This window comes from Lepisma saccharinum, chromosome 2 (genome assembly GCF_977018435.1).
Source record: "Lepisma saccharinum chromosome 2, izLepSacc3.1, whole genome shotgun sequence".
Taxonomy (NCBI): domain Eukaryota; kingdom Metazoa; phylum Arthropoda; class Insecta; order Zygentoma; family Lepismatidae; genus Lepisma; species Lepisma saccharinum.
In genome coordinates, this window is record NC_139230.1 from 158,306,757 (window position 1) to 158,326,950 (window position 20,194).

General features: G+C 37.3%; 1 protein-coding gene across 2 annotated transcripts in view; it reads left to right on the forward strand.

The window, feature by feature from the left end:
- LOC145984156 (membrane-associated tyrosine- and threonine-specific cdc2-inhibitory kinase-like) overlaps positions 1-20,194 on the forward strand; it is a 107,391-nt gene that overhangs the window by 76,351 nt on the left and 10,846 nt on the right. For both annotated transcript variants that reach the window (XM_083117635.1, XM_083117636.1), the window contains 2 exons: positions 6,322-6,367; positions 12,940-13,273. In XM_083117635.1, the coding sequence (XP_082973761.1) occupies positions 6,322-6,367; positions 12,940-13,273 (380 nt within the window). The remainder of the gene's footprint in view (positions 1-6,321; positions 6,368-12,939; positions 13,274-20,194) is intronic.

Consider the following 20,194-nt stretch of genomic DNA (forward strand, 5'->3'; position numbering starts at 1 on the left):
TTTTTCGCCATTTAGCTTTTATTTTTATTGAGGAAGGAAAAAGGAAGCTGCGTGGAAAATGAACAGAATTCTCTCAATCTGTTTACTTGGTTAGTGTCTTTTGCAGAACAATCTATCTGACAGACAGAAGATTATTGCAAGATAAGATATCTTGAAGTTGATTAGGTAAATTTTAGTTTGAAACTTGTGTTTGTAGATGTTTTTTGAGTCTGAGTATGTGAGTATGTAAACTCCGCACCTTATATTGAATATTTTAAATAGTTCATGATACACCATTTAATTGAATTAAATTAGAATTTTTGGTGCATTGGAATCACACAGGCGCTTTATACTGTTAATATATTTGGGGGGGGGGGTGAGAGAAGTAGAGAGGTTGAAGTAGAGAAAACATCTACTTGTAACCTTGAATTTTTGGAAAGTTCTCCTTGAAAAGCAGGAATTATACTTGAATTTTATGATGGTCTTCGAGTGGCCACCCTGGGTCCACATGTAGATAAAGGGAAACCTTCATTTTTTACATTTGTTTTATTGGAGTTGAAGACTTGATTGCAATAATCGTTAAAGTTCAGTAGTGTTTAAGATAATTTTATGACTTGCTTAATACTTGATGGAAACAGATGCAACAACTAATGTCTAGTACACACGAGACATGCCTGATAACATATGTGAAATAAATTACTTTGATGCCAGACCATCATAATTACAATTTCCTTCATGAAAGGGATTACACTGTCAATTTAGGTTGCTTTATCGATGTGCAGCATTCTTTTGAGTTTCTAGTCTGGACATGAAAATGAACTTTGCCTGTTTTTGTCATTTAAGTCTTCAATTGTCTACAACAGTGTGGCTTGGGTTCAGCAGTGGGAGCAATCCTTAACAGTCTAAACTTAAACTGTTTGTGCGCTTCATTAATTTTGTAGGACAAGGGCTGATCCAATACTATTTTCTTTAATATTAATGCTGTTACTTTTACATTTCAGCAGCCTAGAATTCATATCAGCAAGACAGAAGGGTTAGGCCATTGTATTATCTTACCCATATTTTATATTAAAACATATATTTTTGCAATAAACAAAATATCTTCTTCGTAAAGAAATCACTATATTTTGTTTGTGATTTTACCTTTCAGTTTTATTATTGTGTGCCCGCAGTCAATATATAAATTACAGTGTTTTTAATGATCAATTTGAATTATTATTATTCTTTTACACTGTTGATAAGGATCTGTATTGGCTCAGTCCTGGAATTAATTTTATATTTGGATGGTGCATTTTTTCACAGTAGTTTTCATCACTAGCACAGGTTTTCTTGGTGAGTGTGATGGGAATCCATAAGTTCATTGTAGTGTTTTTAATATAAACCTAATTTCTTCTTTTCTCTGTCTTTCATCTTTGAGAATACACCAAGTACTGAAACAAAGACACGAAAGCATTATTTTGATATTTAACCAAATCCCATGCACAAATAATACTAACATTATTTGTGCATGGGATTCCAAATAACCTGATTTTTAGTGCTATTGCCTCTGATTCAAGTGGTTCTGGGTTCCTTTAACACAACTTGAATTAAAAGGAAGCACCATATTTACTCAGATATAATACACATTCAAATTTTCCAATCCTAGAAACCAAAAGAAAATATTTGCTGGTGAATGTAATGGGTAACTCCAAAAATGCTTGTCTTGTCTATTCACGAATTCCATATTACCTGCATCTGGTTTTTCCATGTGAAAGAGTTGATGAGCAGGCACATGGCTGAAATTTGTGCGTTGTGCATTCTAAATAATTCTAAGTTGCTCTGGTCCCTTGTTTTAAAGTGTTCTGATCTTGTATTGATGGAACAACTTCCATTTGGTGAGAGTTCTAAGTCATTTTCATTTGAACTTATTTTCAAATGTCAAGAAGAAACGTCTCCAGAGAAATTGACCACATTTCTTACCAAAGAAATAATACATTGTTTGCAGCTATTTGTACTTGGTTAATATCTTATCACAATAGAATGCTGCAATAGTGTGACAATTTTACTATTCACTGATGCTTTTCCCCAGTTGTTCCATTTATGGCTTTACAACATGCTTAGTAAGAAATGAATGTATTAATGTAGTGTGCATTAATAATAGTAGGAACTTATATGTGTTTATTTTTTCAATCAGTAGTTTAGTTTTTATAGATAATAGTCACCAACCAATTGTAGAGTAAATGTTATGATTGTGTTTTATATATACAGGGTGTTTACCAGTCTGGAAATCCTGAAAATGTCAGGGAAATTTACTGTGTTTCTGGTAAAAGTTGATGTTTTTGTAGTAGTGCACTAAAAGTAGGTTTTTGAACAAAGTAAGAAAGGACAAGCAAGAAATTTAACACTTGTTGTTGACAAACTATCCTTTAGTTTGATGTACTGAGTATTACCAGTAGTTACAGTAAAATTTGAACTATATTCATGTAGAAATCTACTACAATAGGTGACTATTGGAATTTATCACATTCTGTTGCTATTTTTGGTGTTTGGTAAATAGTTATTGGGAACCATACATTCTAAATTGTACTATAATTGTGTCTTATGCAACAATTTATTATATTTTAATAGAAAAAATATTCTTTGTTATTCATTGCTCAATACATGGCAAGTACAACATACATACTCACCCCCTGGTACTTGCTTCCCATACTGTATCCAACAGTCAATTACTGTTGAGTCTCCCTTCTCGTTATTACATTTACAAGTAAATATTTCAATACTTGGTTGAGTGGAATTCTAAGTGTGCATTTAGCTGAAATATAGTGACCTTCTTTCAGACATGTTCATGTACAGTAATTGCCCTAATGATTTGGTCTGAAAAGTTTTTGTTTTTTTGTCTGGAAAACCTGGAAATGTCAGGGAATTTTGTTTTTGTAGGTAGACACCCTGTATATATCTGGTCAAGGTTTTGTTTTAATATGATTTAATTTCCAGCTGATTTACCTTCATATTCAGGTAATCATTCAATTTTGCAACTAAATGATTCAATGTTAGATTTTTTTTTATATTATGTTGTTCTTTTAATCAGTTGCTACAGGTACAGGTACAGGTTAATCATTGGGTCAATTATATGGTTGTTTTTTTTTTTATATCCAAATTTTTGTGCAAAAATTAACAAGATTTAACTTCATTTTCAATTGATTTACCTTTATATTTACTTAACCCTTAAATGCTGAGATGAGGCACATGTCACATTTAGGCAAGTTTGCTAACACCAAGATGTGACACATTTGTCATTTTTTAATTTTATTTTATAACATACTGTCACTCGGGTAATGTTTGGAGATGTATGTTTTGAGTCCTACACAAGCTTTGAGGCATCCTATTATGGATTCTGGCCATAATTCGAGGGGGGGATTCCTGCCAAAAAACCACTGGTTTTACATTAGAACATTTATTTTCTCTGAAATTATCAGCATGAAGCATGCAATTCTTGCCATGAGAATGGAACAAACATCAGGCAATATGTAGGTACTATTCCGAAACCTCACATCACAGTGTTGCCTATGTGGGGGCCCAATGAAGTTCAAATTTTTTTTAACAGAAAAAAAAAGACTTCTATTTGATAAATGATTTTTTTTTTCTTTTTCCGACCATATGCTTATAGCCTAGCCTGTACTGAAAAACGAGGTATAATTAGTAACTCTACCATACATAGTTTCTGATACATAATAATTTTTTTTTTAAAAAAAACTTGAGGTAATTTTAGATTTCCCACTGGGAAATTTACATTAGAATATCTTTTTCTCCAAAAGTGTCAGCAGCTAGTGCGAGGTAATGTTTTGAACCTTTATATCCTGGTGTTGCTTACATGGGGATGCAATGGACTTCAAATTATGTAAAAATAATAATAATAAGATCGTTAAATTGTTTCCTTCTATTTGATAAATATATATTTTTTTTTTTACCATAGCCTAGACCGTACTGAAGAAAAAGTGCTAAAATTTGTAACTCTAGCATTCGTAGTTACCAAGACATAAATTTTCATTGATAACCTTGCAGAATTTTAAATTTCCCACCGAAAAAAAGCATGGCTTTTACATTAGAACATATTTTTTTCCTCCAAAAGTATCAGCAGCAAGTGCACAATCCTTACACAAGAATGGAAAACACATCAGGCGCTGTGCAGGTACTGTTTTGAAGCTTCACGTTCTGGCATTGTCTATGTGGGGGTCCTGGCAAATTTCATAAAAAGAAAGAATAAAGATATTTTATTTTCTTCCTCCTCTTTTATTTGATAAATGAAAATTGGAATTTTTTCAACTGTAGGCCTATAGTCTAAACTATACTGAAAATAACGATCTAGAATATGTAACTATAGTATTTGTAGTTACTGAAATATAATATATTTAAAACCTGTGCAATTTTATACTTCCTGCTGAAAACATCCTCGGCATTTAAGGGTTAATTTAATATGGAGAACGCCAAACATAAGAATTAATAATGCATGCAAATCACTCATCTAAATCTTGTTCATTATCGGATTTTTTGTGTTTCTATTTAATTATAACTGATTATATCAAATACTGATAATTGATGAAATTATTAATGGCTATTAATTGTTGCTTGTTACCAGATACATTTATTGATTTTCTAATTTGAATGTGGCTCATACATTTGTACATGTATACATATTGTTGTGTTCATATTATTCTCACTGGCAGAGGTGTCCAAACAGGTATTTTCCAAAGTAGACAATCTGAAAATATTGCTTTCCACACTAAATATATTTTAGGTGCTGTACTATTGGTATTGGTTGATATAGGCAAATTGGTGTATCTGTTTATCAGCATAATTAAAAATAAATGTAGTTGTTCAATATTTCTAAAAATAGTCTTGACCTTAGTCCAACATTAACATCACCTTGTCATGGGTCTTCATGAATTTTTTGCAATTTTATATCCATAACTTTTGACATCAGCAAGAATTTCATAATGGTCCATCCCTATTTTAAATGTTAATAACCAAAGACATTCTGAACAGATGTAATTCCTGTTAATAAACTGAGAATAAATGGATTAATTATGGAGTTGCAGTGTGTGTGCGTGTTTTTTTTTTGGGGGGGGGGGTAGATTAAAATGCTTTAGTCAGTGTAGAGTTAAGATTTTTGTTAATTAAAAAAGCTAATTGTCCTGCAACGAGGCACGGTCTAAGGTGCAAGCTTTGGGCTCTAGCTATGGGACGTGTGCAGGTTTGAGTCTCCCGGGAGAAGTGTAACAACTTTTCCTGTGATTTCAGCCTATGTATGGGACTGGAATCCACCCTCCATCTTCAGAAAATTGGGGAGCTATGAATGAGTAGTAACCTGGTCATAGATAGCCTACAAGAATGACAGGGGGTTTACCATGCTGACCACATGTCACTCCGTAACTGGTTGAATGATCGCAGTTAGTAGGTAGGCACTGGCCCTCATGGACTGTTATGCCACAGGTTAAAAATAGCTAATGTTATTTTTGAAAAACATTTTATCTTTCATGTAGTGTTATTGCAATGATAGTGTATTTTAAAAATCCTATGTAACTTTTCATGAAAATAAAAGATACATATTTAAAAATATTTCTGAGAAAGTAATTGGGAAGTTGGTTTATTTTTAGATGCTGTTCAGGTGCCTTATTAATATAAAATGACATTCCTGATTTTTAGTTGAATGTCATTTATCCTTTGTTTAAATCCTGGCTACTGCTATGTTCACATTTTGAGACTTGAGTCTAGCAAAAAATTATTGTATGGATCAGGCCAGTGTTAATAAATAATGAAAAACAATGAATTTTGTAATTGTGTGAATATGTTGAAAACTTGAAAAATATAATCATACACTATGAAAGAAAATTGTTTCTTAATTAGTACTAATTTTGTTAAAATTCACGTTTCTAATAAAGAGTGTATGAGCCCATTCTTAACTAAATGAATTAATATTAACACAGTTTCCCTCTTTTTGATTTTTCTCAAATTTGCTTATGCCATATGTATTGGATTTGACAATCAGGATCTAATGTTTTACCTTTCAGTTATATTAATACTGTGTACATTTTTCTCCTCTAGGTTTCAGACAAGAGCTCTACATCTAAAGGTTTTAATTTTACTCAGCCAGACACTAACACCAGTGATATTGTAAAAGGAAACACTGGTATTTGTTCAATTATTTTGAACAAAGTAACAAGAAATATCACGAGCAAAGTAACAAGAAATATCACAAGTATATCTCCCAGGTATATATCACAATTGTCTAAACCTCTTTGGCGTTCTTTCATGTTTATTTTTTGGAAGTTTCAAAAGATACTCAGTTTTGGATGGAAATTGCAGGTTCCTGGACCTTCAGGTGCTCATGGGAACTCCACGTGCTCAGATGGTAAGAACTTTTTCAGATTATTATTTATTTTGAAATTGAACACCCAAGTATATTGCATGTAGTTGAATAAAATTTATATGTATTATTTAACAGGATGTCTCAAAAGAAACTTTTCAAAATTGCTTTTAGTTGATTGTGAAAAGTCTCTCTTATTCCTCATGAGAAATACTGTCCCAAAATATTTTTTTTTATTTATTTCAAGTTCTGTAATTGGAATTATTTAATTTTGGTGATATATGCAGATTGGCTAGTCATGAACTGGACTATGAGCCAAATGACATTGGAGCATGCTAAAACATTATCTGCAAATAATCTGAGTATACACTGTACATAAGTATGTGAAACCCTGATTTTACATTTTCCTGCATTAAACATTCAATCTTGGTGGTCCCAACATAACAAAACATTAAGAAATTTTCCTCGGTTTTACATCTTCCCGCATTTTAAGTTCTTTAGCTTGGTTCCCTGAAATATTCAAAATCAAGGTTCCACTGTAGTACAGGGTCCAGCATGGAAACCTGTCAGTTTCCAAACAAATACCTTGGAGACGATTGTTGCACATTAATATATTTTATTTGGTTCATCCACATTTGCTAACATGTAAGTAACTTTCATTAAGTCTTGAAAATGACGTCTGAATGCACTCCAAATTTTGGTACACGTTATTCTAACCTAACTTGGAAGCACTGCATTGCACATCACACCATATCTTGAGGTATTGCTGTAATTTTGTGATGTATAGCAATTTTCAATTCATCTAGTCTGTGTAGTTCATTGATGAACAATTTTCTCTAAAGTAAATAAACACAAACAGAAAATTCTGGCAAACAAGCAGACCATGGCAAGTCACTGTGCTGGAAAATAACGTGACCAGAAAACATTTCTTGGATATCCTCCATTGAAGATTGAAACCATATATCTTGTGTATTAATTTCATGTCTGTTTATTTCTGGCAAAATAAAGTTTTGCAACAAAAAACAACTGTTACTGCATGTTTGCCCTTTTCAAAGAAGCATGGGTATATCACATCAAAGTTTTCTACAGCTCACAATGCTGTAACACCTTCACAATGAAGGGGACACTCATGAAGTTGTTGTAGATTGCTGTCCAACCAATAGCAGATGTTTTGCTTATCTATACAACCAGACACATGGAAATATGCTTTGTCACTCATGAGCAGAACAATGTTAAAATGCAGACAAAGCTGTTACTCCATTTGAATAACCAAGTCAGCAGTCTTAAAACATGTCTATTACAAGTATGATGCTGCATGTTCATCTTTTCCATAGCTAATGAAATAGCCACTCCCGAGAGGCCACCACGCCAGTTCGTTGCACAACTCACCAACGTGCGCATCTAAGTGGGACTTTTAATGTGTTTGTGTGTTAATCCTTGTGCTCAAATGGCTTTTTAGATCAGTGTTTTACAGTTGGGAACATGGCAGTTTTACATATGTGGGGTCAGATGACCAAATGTTCCTTTTTATTCTTTTCTACCCAGCCTCACCATAAATTCCTAAGTCCTTGTCATATCTGACGTGGCCAAGGTGTAGTTTAGTTACACTGGCATAGTTTGATAACCTGATGAAGGGATCAGTGGAATCCTGAAACGTAGTTTTCGTTAAAATCAATACTCACTATTGTAAGTACCTTTAAGTATCTACATTTTATTGTATACTAACTTATTCAACGTGAGTAAGTCGCAAGAGCACTAAATATGAATTGATTGTTACCAACCAATGTAAGCATATTGGTTTATTGGTAAAATTGCTGTTAATTTTACTAATCTGACATAAAAATTCTCATTTTGTTGTTTCCTTTAATGACTCTAATTGTATAATTCTTGTACCCTGGTTCTGTAAAATGCAGTTTTTTTCCAAGGAAAAAAAAAATCATTGTGTAGTATTGGTTGCCAAAAGTAAGAAATTTATCCCCTCACTTCTTATGGAGTCTAAGATGGTCTATATTTCTACTAGTTACACTCATGTAATTAATTATTGATTCATTTATAATTAATTGTTAATCTTACACTGGTAATTGTAAGTTGTGCTAAGTTTTCAATGCAATTTAACAACTCTGTAATATAAATTAGTACAGTAGAACCCCGATTTTATGTTCCATGGTTTTACATTTTTCTGCATTATAAATTCAATTTTCATTTCAATATCCCAATAGAACAAAATGCTATAAAATTTTCCTAGATTTTACTTTTTCCTGCATTTTAAGTTGTTTCACTTTGGTCCCCCTGAAATGTAAAATTGAGGTTCCCCTGTATTGATCAACATTTTGCCATGGTATGATTGCATGCAAGAAAAAAAAGATTAAATAAGATAATACTTCTGAATTACTCTAGTTTCTGGGTATTTATTAATTTCTATCAATAGATTCTTCAGCATGTAAATTATTATTAAATTATTACCAATCAGAGAGACCACAGTTTCATAACTTATTTATGTTGCAGACAAGGGAAAAGGGGCAGATTAATGGGGAAAGAATGAGTTGTTTTTTTTCAATGGTGAGAGTTTTAACCAGTACTCTTACATATGTTGAAACACAAGGAAGATTTTCTTGGACATGGAATCCCTAACTTAATGGTATTTGCGTAATCCACCTTAAGAAAAGGAATTTATCAAGAATGAGTTACATTCTGTAGATATAGAAAACTGTCAGCACTTAGGTTTCAACACAGGGCTTCCCTGATGATGTAGTGGTAATCTCATCACCATGTAATCAAGGAATTCTGGGTTTGATACCCAGTGGAGGCACATATTAGTTCAGATTCCCTTTTAAACTGTAGGCCCAGTCCTGACTAACCTATCTGTGAATAAATTGGACTTAACCTTTATCAGACAAGTAGGAATATGAGGCATTGTGGATATTAAAGGTGAACATGACGAAGGTTGATAATTTTTAGTGTTGTATCATATACATTGAAGACTGTAGGAAACCATGCAAATCTGACAGGAGTCTGCCTCACCTGTAGTACTCTGGAATTTGCTTTAGAATAGGACAGTGCACATGCTTTAGAATATGACAGATATTTGGAAAACTCTTGATTTCCACAACTTGGATTTTGCGAGTTTGCCCCTAATATCTGCAACGCCTCATATGTCTTCCTGCCACTTGTAAAGTTCCTCTGGACAACTGGATGTAATTAACTGTCTTACCAGCACCATGTGGCAATAATTAACATGCCATCTCATGAAAACTACACATGCTACTTCAGTTTGGCATTTTTTTGTTCATTTGTATACATATGGAGGTATGAATACTTGAATTACAAAACAATATATCCATTGTTACTATTATTAACAAGCGCAAATTGAAAATGTCTTTGTTTTCCCTCTGAGTATTGTGAAATAGATCTTATGAAATGTGCTACAACTCTTCTGCCACCCCCTTTTGTTGAAATGAGGAAAAGACCCTTTAACAATGTGTGACACAATGTGCAAAGGCTCAATTTTCAGAATTTCCTGAAAATTACGACTTGGAAAATATTGCATAATTTGCTTTTTTAAATAAATTGGGGGCTGGCATTAGGTGTTCTCCCAAGTTTTTTTATTTGTCGTGATTCCCTTCAAATTTGGTCCATCCAGCATTCATAGGGCCTATGCTAGAAGCAAAATTCCTGATGTTTTTTCCTGTAAGTTGACAATCCTGCCACTCTTGTACATTATTATTTTTTCCCAAAAAAGTATCAGCCTATTTTCAATGCAACTTTTCATAGTTGTAGGAATGTACCACTGGTACATGGTACATTTTTTAGTTCACTTTGATCCTTGGCCACAGAGGCATGCCAAATACCATTTTTTTTTTAAATGTCAATTTTCGTCTTCCTTTAACTTCATTATTGGGAGGTGCAATGTATTAATTTCAAGTCTTCTAAAACTGTCGTTCTGAGAAAAAAGAATCATATCTCTGCAACAATTAGTTCTCGAGCTACGATTTTTTTTTTTTTGCAAGTTGTGCTGATAATGGCAGGGGCTCAGAGTGGCCATGGTACTTTCACTTCACAGGACAAAATGTGGAGAGTGGTTACTATGAAATATTCTGAAGAAACCTGTTTTCTTGACAGTTGGTGATAAGTTCAAAACTATGCAGCCAGTGGTCCCGGGTTTGAATCCCAGCATGGGCATCCATTGTGAGTGTCCCTTCATCATATTGTCACTCATACCCATCTTCGTGGTAGCCAAAATGACGCAAACGTGAAGTAAAATAAGCAAAATCAATCAATCAAAACTGTACTTCTCAATCATTAAATAAAGATGATGCCCACAATGGAAGAATTATTTTATCACCCACTTGATCTAGTTAACCACAGTATTTTTTTTTCATATTTTACATTGCTTTTCTGCCTCTTTAGCCTAACTGTGATGATGAGGATAAATACTTAGATGACTGTGATGAAGGGATACTCAGAAAGGAACACCCACTGAGGTGGCAACTATTTAAGGGGAAGAGTAACAGTTTCGCATTAGTTGTGCATCTGAATGGACACTGCTACTAAAAAAGAGAGAGTATATGAGAGTTTTAATTTCTCCTCATGTTGGAAGTGGAAGCATTTTTTTATGTTGATTATTAAGCTAGACATGATATTTGAAAAATATGAAGAATAAGAATGTTCAGAATCCCACATATTCCCGATGCGGAATCAACTTCAAGTTATGGTTAATCAAATGGAAGTTTTGGTTCTTCCGCCTGTCAATTACATCTTCAATCTGCCTTCTTTCATATATTTTTTAATGCCATCAGAAGTTTTTATATTCCCAAGAGAACAAATAAAATAATACCCTCATAAGCCTCCTACAGACATCCTGTCAGTGTTTCCAAACCTGGTGTGCATAAAAGAGCTAAATTTCACTTTAAATGGAGTTACAACTGACTTTTCAAAAAGCTATATTTATGAAGGTTGGATAAAGTGCCTACTAGGGTAATTTTAGGTGTCAAAGGGGTGTGGGGTTCTGCTACTACTGTTAACTTTAAAGTGATGGCAATTTATTCTTAGTTTTTACCATCTAGAACCGGCAGCATCACCCATCTCAATAATCCACCGATGGTCGTATGAAATAGAAAATAAAGGATTCCCAAATAACAATATTATGTCCTCTTCACGTCAGCCCTGGCACAATAAGAAAGTAGCTGGGGAGGTAAGAGTGGGTGGGGCAATGTAGTCAATATAACAGTATCATATCTGATGCAAAATGTATACTCATGGCAAAAGTTGGTCTGTGTGTGCTGGAGCCAGTGATGGCATCATAGTGGGGCACGGGAGCAGGCACCCCAGTTCACAGCCAAATGAGTGCACAAAGAGCCAGATGTGGCTCCAAAAGAGCTAAGTTGGCAACAGTGCCGCGGCGAAGGGAACGGCCTGGCCGAAACTTTCCTCATGCTCTTAATCACATCTACATCTTCTCACAGCATGAGTGCACTGTACATCAGTGTTTGTGTGCTAAGTAGTTTCCTTTTGGTGAACTGTATTGTGTTCTACTTCCATTGAGCAGAAGAATGGACAAAAGAATTTACAAATCTTGCACTATGTCATACACAGGCAGAACTGCAGTCTGCTGACAAAGAATGAGCAGCAAAGAAATGTTGAATAGATTAATTTTAAATAGGTCAAAATGAATGCAAAGAGCTCCATAATGGGAAAATAAAGTGTTGATATGAAAGCTAGGGGACATTTTCCATTGTAGCACTGACTTAATTGATTTTTGACCAGCAAGAAAAATATCCATGGCTTCTCCCTCGTGGATTGAGGTTTTAAGGTCTGCCAGGAAATTTTCTAAATTCAATCTTTGTTCTTGGAAATGAGGAGATCAGTTTCAGTTTCCTCTCTTGTTGTTGATTTTGTTCATTTGATGCACAGAAGGGCTAATCGGGCCTACATTTTAAAGTAGGATCTGAACCAATATGTGCCTCCACTTGGTATTGAACCCAGGACCCCTTATTTACAAGACCATGACGTTTCCACTACACAGTCGAGGAGGCCCTTCAGTGGTTATTGTTTAGTGCAGGGTGTCTACCAGTCAAAAAGTCATGAAATTAACAGGTTGGTCCAAGAAAGTCAAGAAAAGGTCAAGAATTTTTGCTATTTTTTACAGTATATTGAATTTACATTGTTATAAACCTATACTGGGATTTGATAAAATTGAATATTTGGAAATCAAAAATTGTATTGGGTTGGGGTTAAGATATTTTTGCTTTGTTTCTTAAGAATTACATTCTTGTGTGTGTTCAAGTTTTGTTTAAATATTGAAGTAATGTGGTTATTAGTTTTCCCTTGTGGTTGGGGTTTTTCATTTAATAAAAATATATATTTTCTTAATTTCCAACTATACTTAAGTATGGGGGGACGATTAAATAAATGTTAAGAAAAATGGTCAAGAAAAAGTCAAGAATTTTGGAATTGTTATTTTGGTAGACACCCTGTAGTGGCATGATTCTAAAATTGACAGTTCATGCACCTGCAAAGTATCACTTTTATTCAAGATGCAGGTGCAGTGTGTGTGTGTGTGTTCTGTTTCCAGAGTAGCTAAAATGTGCCATTTAACAAAAATACTTTTTCATTTCTAGAAAGTAGCATTATGGATAAGAAGCAAATGTCGTCAGTTCGTATAGCATTGGATTTTGAAGATTACAGCCATCTCCAAGGGTATGGAACGTCAAGTGAGTTAGAGAAGAAATCTCTATCAAGACGGAGAAGGAGATGTCCTTCTAGCAAACGGAAACGACTGCGGTTTGATACAGATGATGTTCCAACTATCAACATTATAGCTCCATCCCCTTCACACAAAACTGAAGATGAAAGTGTTGCGAAGAGCAAGCGGTTGAAAGTTGATCATGCAGAAGCTTCCTGTAGTTTTGATACATGCCAGAGCAACAACGTCTCTACTTATGACCATTTTAGGTATGTACTGTCTTACACAATGTATAGCTATTTACAAGTGCAGCAAAATTAATAAATGGAGAGAATGACCATGAAGTATTTGCTAGGTGGTTCTATCTCTGTGTGTGTTTGTCCTCAGAAATTATCTTATAATTCATATAATATTGAAATATATTGATTTTTGTAAAAATTACACTTTTGTTGAAATGAAATTCACAAAGTGACAACAAAAAAGTGCTAGAATAAATATATTCTTCAAGGTGAAAATGAGATTATAAATGTTCCACTTCACATTTAACCTGCAGTAAGGTGTATTTCCATGCTCACCATATTTATCTTGTCTAGGAAGTACAACTTGCAATCTCTTATTTAACAGCCATGAAATTCCAAAATTTGTAAATTTGTTAACATAGCATTTGAGCAGCAACTCGGAGTAGCAAACTTCCCCTTAACTGGATGAAAGCCATTCTGGCCAAAGATTGCATTTTCCCACATTCCATGAAATTAAAAACTATGAACCACCATTACAATAGATAGTCAAACAGTAAAGGGGGAAAAACTGTATTATTAATAATTACATGTAAGCGAGTTACTAACTTTTTCTGCAAAACTTAATTGTAGAAGTTCTATTCATTTTGGTGGCTTCTGCTGCCATCCACTTGGGAACTTGTTGCTTCACTGCTGGGCTGGCTGCTGGTTCCTGTAGTTTCCCTGCATGCTGCAAGGAGTTCTAGTGTAGCCAGTTCATCTGTTGTGTGTGCTGGGTTTAAGTTGTTGCATTGACCACTGTCGATGTTCAGATTTGGCTCCCGCTACTGCAACAACTTAAACCAAACCCAGCAATGCAGCAGACAAATATCAGCCCTCATAGACTCCCACCTATAACTCCTTGTCCAAACCCTGTGCTCCTATCCCCGTGACAGCAAACACTTCCTTGACGTCATCCATAACCTCTACATCTACCACCCAACACCATCCTCACAACCTTTGACATTACCTCTCTCTAGACCAGCATCCCGCATGCCCATGGTCTCCGCTCCACTGAATCATTCTTTAACAGCCGCATAGACCAGAGAGTCCCAGCACCCACTTCCTGGTTCAACTTTCCAATCTTGTACTCACCTGCAACAACTTCTGCTTTGGAGTCCAGCACTTGAAACAAATGCGTAGTACAGCCATGTGCAGGCTGGAACAAGAGTTCCTAGACTCCCAACAACTAAAACCACTCCTCTGGCTAAGATTCATAGATGGCATTTTCCTCCTCTGGACACATGGCAAACCCTCCCTCACTACCTTCCGAAACCAACTCAACAACTTCACCACCCTCAAATTCACCAGGTTCTACTCCAAACACCAAGTGGCCTTCCTAGATGTGGATGTCTACATCATGGGAGATCACCTAGAAACCTCCATAAACATCAAACCTGCCCCATATTCATCACCTCCCCCACCTTTCAGAACCCTACCACTGCTGGCAAAGTTCACCCTTCGCCCGAAGGACACCTGCCACTTCTCCAACCTTATGTACCACCTCCAATATCTCCATTACTCCAGCTCTCACCCCTACCACACCAAAAAAGCCATCCCAATCTCCCTAGCTCTCAGAGGCCAACACCTCAATTCATCCCTCCCATCCTGCCAAAACAACAACTTATGCCTGCACCAAACCCCCCCCCCCCCTTTCTTCATCAACAAACAAATCACCAGAGCCATCTTCTACACCTGGATCAAACAATCCAAAACCAGCTCCCCCTGCATTAATTGCCCAATACCACCCTCACCTTATGGAAATCAAACACACCCTCCACTCTCTCCTTTCCATCCTTCACAGTGATCCCGACACCACGATCTTCCTCCTCACCTTTCAGAACTTTACCACTGCTGGCAAAGTTCACCCTTCGCCCGAAGGACACCTGCCACTCCTCCAACCTTATGTACATCATCATCTGCCAAATCTGTGGTGACTCTTTACCTTGGCGAAACCTCTAACCCCCCCTAACCTCAGTAACCTAATCAGTAACCACCATTCTTCAACGTGAATTTCTCACTGTTGTCACCCACACCAATAGGCATAACACCACCTTGAACGACGGTTTCCATGTGGCTGTTAGTCACTTATTACCCTCATCCACAGACAACTCCTCCCATAGGTGAAAGAAAAGGCCCTTCATGCATGCCACTATGCCCCCCGGACTCAACCTTCTCCCCATTGCCTTCCCTAACTTCGCCCTCAACTAACCATGCAGTAAACACTGGCCAAAGTACTTCCTTGTTGATGCCTGTCACTTTCTGCAGTACCCATGCCACTTTATTCCCTCTACTGTGAACATTCAGCCAGGCTGTAAAATATCAACCAACCTTTCTTTTCTGTGTTTGGTACATGTTTTCTGGCTCCTACGTTACATATTTCTGTTTATCCAACCTTCTGGCTCTTTCAGGGTGGCTACTCACCTGGAATTCCGGGAATTCTACGTGATTTTTTTTCCGTAGACATGAAAAATTTGCAACTTTTATTAATCCAAATTCCATTGAATTTATACGTATTTAATAATGCCCTGAGGCAAGTTTTTCACAGTTTAACTTTTGTTTTTATCGAGGAAGGAAAATAAAAGAAAGCTACATGCAAAATAAAACATATTTCTCTCAATCCGTTTACTTTGTTAGTGTCCTTTGCAAAACAATCTATCTGAAGCTTGGATGATTATTGCAAGATATCTTGAATTGATTAGGTAATTTCTTATACAATTAACAATTTCTCGAAGATTAGTATATCCTGTAATATTTGTGACTTGTGTTTGTAGATGTATTTGGAGTCTGAGTATGTGAAATGACAAGTGCAAGCTCCACTCCTTAAATTAAAATGTTACATACATGTTTATGCATGTGTGTATATATATATTGAATTGAATTAGAATTTTTGATTCAATTGGAATCGCACAGACCCTTTATATTGTTAATGTATTTGAATGTGTGTGTGTGTGGGTGGTGAGAGACTGGTAAGGCTCACATACAGAAAACGTCTACTTGTACCCTTGAATTTTTTTGAAAATTTACCTTGAAAACTGGGAATTATACACATTCCTGCCAAGACTGTCATTAATACATGTAGTGTTGCCAGATCAAGTAATGTATCACATTGCTGATGCATAAAATGTAGGTGGTCTCAACATTGCCAGTTAGAGGTTAACTACACCAGAAACAAGGAATGTTTGCTTCAATCTTCAGCAATCCTGGCAAGGATGTTGGTAGCAAATTCCATGCATTTTGGTTTATTGATTCATGTGGTATGATTTCTTGTGTTGTTTGAATTTTGTATGTATAAAATTTCAAACGTTCCTTAATTACATTATGCACTGTCGATTTTGGTATTGCTAGTTCCAGATCAGCATGATAGATATATTTTGTAGGGAACTGTGAAAGATTTTATCGGACTCTGTGAAGATGACTATTTCAGGTGTTCCCAAACTTTTTCATTTCATGACAACCTTAGTGTTTCAATAAATACAGAGAAACTAGTACTCACTTTATTCACGAAACTGTTTTCTCTTCTTTGTTCTATTAATTTCAGTGGCCACTGCCACAATCCTTGTTGGAACTTGTTGTACTGTTGCCTGGCATGTTTCTATTGTTTGTAGTTCTCTGGCCGCCACTAGGTGTGCTGTTGTTAACTGTACGTCTGCGTCCGTGTCGTCTGTTATTTCCTGGCACTAACTGCTGTAGTAGGGGAATCCATGTGTGGTGTACCTGTTCGCTATCAATGTTTAGCTCATGTTGGAAGTGTGTTATGGCATGTGTTTTCTTGATTTTGGTGTCTACGAGTGTGTAGGTGGTGGGTGCTTGACTTGTACCTTTTGTTTTTTTATGGCTATTGTATTTTATGTGTTTAGCAAGACCAGTAGTGGGTTGGGCTTTTTTTGCATCTGTTAGGTGTTGTTGGATTCTTTCATTGACAGATCTGGTGGACCTGCTGATGTAATGTGCCTTGCACTCACACTCTGTGTCATACACACCTGGGTTATCAAGGGCTGAGAGGAAGTACCGTTTGTGTTTGTTTAGTTTATCTGCTATTTTGGCATTGGGTTTGTGCGCTACTTTGATGTCATAGGGGAGAAGGGCTTTTGATATGCGGTTGGATATGGTGGGATGGTAGGGGAAGGCAAACCACTTACATTAGCCATTGGAGGTTGGTTGTGGCTGAGTAGGGTGCCTGACCTGTATTTCCACTTTACTGCACCAAGTGGAAAGTTGTGCTTCTGTGTAGTCATGTTTCAGGGTGATTGTTCGGTGAACAATGTATATAATTAGTGTTTTTTATCTTGTTTTCCATTTTTGTGTATATGTGTGAGTTATTCATGTGAAGTGTGTGGGAGTAAGAAACTGCGGAACCTCCCGCATACTTGATTTCGGGAACTTACACACCCACAAGTAAATTCGGGAACGTCCCGAGAGGTGGTAAATTCGGGAACGTCCCGAGAGGTGAGCCAGGCTCTTAGCTTGGGCGTTGCCACGAGAAAAGAACAGTCGTCATCAGAGAGTCATCGTGAGAAGAACCGTGTCACACGCGCGCGGTCACAAGTGCGCTGTAGAGACATTCTACAGCCAAACAGACAGTCCTTCGTGTATATTGTTTAGTTATTGTATAGTCCTTCGTATATGTGTATTAGAGACATTAAATGTATGTATATATCGTCTTTGTGCGTCTGTTACTTAACCAAACACCGTGCGGGAACCGACGCATTTAGGATAATTCGGGCCAGGGTGGAGTTCAGCCAGTTAGCCAATGTAGTGCGGGGCTTTCTGGAAACTGACACTCATCAAATGGTCCTCCGGGCCGGATGCGTCGCAATTGTAGTTTTCGTGCCGTATTCCGGTAGTTTGTCGTCGGGAAATCAACGAGCCAGAAGAAGAGTCAACGTGCCACACCCTCGGTCCGCCATATGCGTTTAGCGTCTCTTGTACGACGAGTCAACATGGAGCAGTTACAGGCGTCAAAGACAGTCCTCAAGCGTGAAGTTACTCGGATTGAGAACAAGTCAGCTTCACCAACGCTGGAAGGTGCTACACTTCAAGTCTACATAGACAAGGTCCTTCAACTAAGTGCAGATTGTAGTGCATTACTTGTGAATCTCGCTAAACAGTGCGAAGAAACATTGTTCTCTGAGTACTACGATGAACTGAGTGCGGTGCAAGACAGATTAGAGTTCTTGTTGGGCTCCCTGTACCAAAAACAGAAGGAAGCCGTTTCTCCCGTTGTCGCGGTCGCGGTGAACAGTGATGCGAAAAGTGACGTTCGTTTACCAAAACTAACATTACCAGAATTCAGTGGTGACATTCATCAATGGTTGTCATTTCGGGACTTATTCGTGGCATCGGTTCATGACAACAAACACCTCAGTGGCGCTCAGAAGTTGCAGTACTTGAATTCTGCATTAAAGGGTGAACCGTCATTATTAATCCAGTCCATCGCAATAACGGATGCAAACTACGAGGAGGCGTGGAATCTGCTAGTTTCGCGGTACCAAAACAAGAGAGAGATTGTGAACAGCACGATTAATCGCTTGGTTAATCAACCTTGTGTGCCATCACGCTCGGCTACAGGGTTACGCAAGCTCATTGACGTCACTTCTGAGTGTGTGCGTGTGCTGAAGGTTTTGGACATCCCTGTAGAGGCTTGGGATGCAATTTTAGTCTTTCACACCACCGACAAGTTGGATGCAGAATCTAGGCAACAGTGGGAACTTTCCCTGAAGAATGCAGAAGTGCCCAAGTTCGAGGACCTGACTACGTTCCTGGATGTGCGTGCCAGAGCTCTTGCAGCGTCTACGGTGACCTCCAGCCTCCCAATGTCCAGCAAACCCCCTCCCAGGTCTACTGATCGTCAAGTAAAGAAGAATGTGAATTCGTATCACACAGGTGCTGAAACTGTGTGTCCTAAATGCCGCGGACACCACAGGTTGCATACTTGTCAGAAGTATCAACAAATGTCGGTGAAAGAACGGTACTATTTTGTGAAAAGCAACAATCTGTGCTACAACTGTTTGCAATCGAATTGTAACGTCGGAAAGTGTACTTCGCGCACGTGTATGGTGTGCTTTAGAAAGCACCACACATCCCTTCACTTCTCTCCTAGTGAAAATCCCAGTTCTACGCGGCAAGTAACGTCCCACATCGCCAGCAAGAAGAAAGCCATTCCGTTGCAGGAAGTTCTCTTGTCTACAGCCACCGTGGGCGTGAGGGATAGACATAACAACGTTCGGCATTTTCGTGCACTCTTAGATACGGGCTCCGAGTGTACATTTGTCACGGAAGACTGTAGTCAGCAATTAGGCCTTCGAAAGAAACACATCAGTGTTGCCATATCCGGTATTTCGGCAACTGGTATCGGTACTTCTCGTTCCATGGTGGACCTACAGTTTAGGTCAAAAGCGGGCAACGAAACGTACACCACCAAAGCCATCGTTGTGAAGAAGATTACAAATAATTTGCCCAAGCAGCAGTTCACTTTTGATCAACAGTGGACACACCTACATAACCTTGATCTTGCCGACCCGTCCTTCAACAAACCAGGGAAGGTAGACATTTTATTTGGTGCGGATACTGTTCCCTTACTTTTAAGACCGGAGAAAGTGGCAGGTCCAGTAGGTACACCAACAGCCATAAGTACTTCACTTGGGTGGATTCTTATGGGCAGAATTAACGTTCCGCGCAATAAACGCGCAGTGTCATCACATCATGCGTCATGTAGTGATCTGGACGCTACCCTACAGCGCTTCTGGGAAATAGAGACTGTGCCATCGGTAAAACTGTACAACGAAGAAGAAAACTTTTGTGAACAACATTTTCGAAAAACACACGCACGTGACATCGACGGTCGTTATGTTGTGAGATTGCCCTTCCGAGAACAAAGCGGTGTTCTGGGAGCTTCACGTTCCCTAGCGGTGC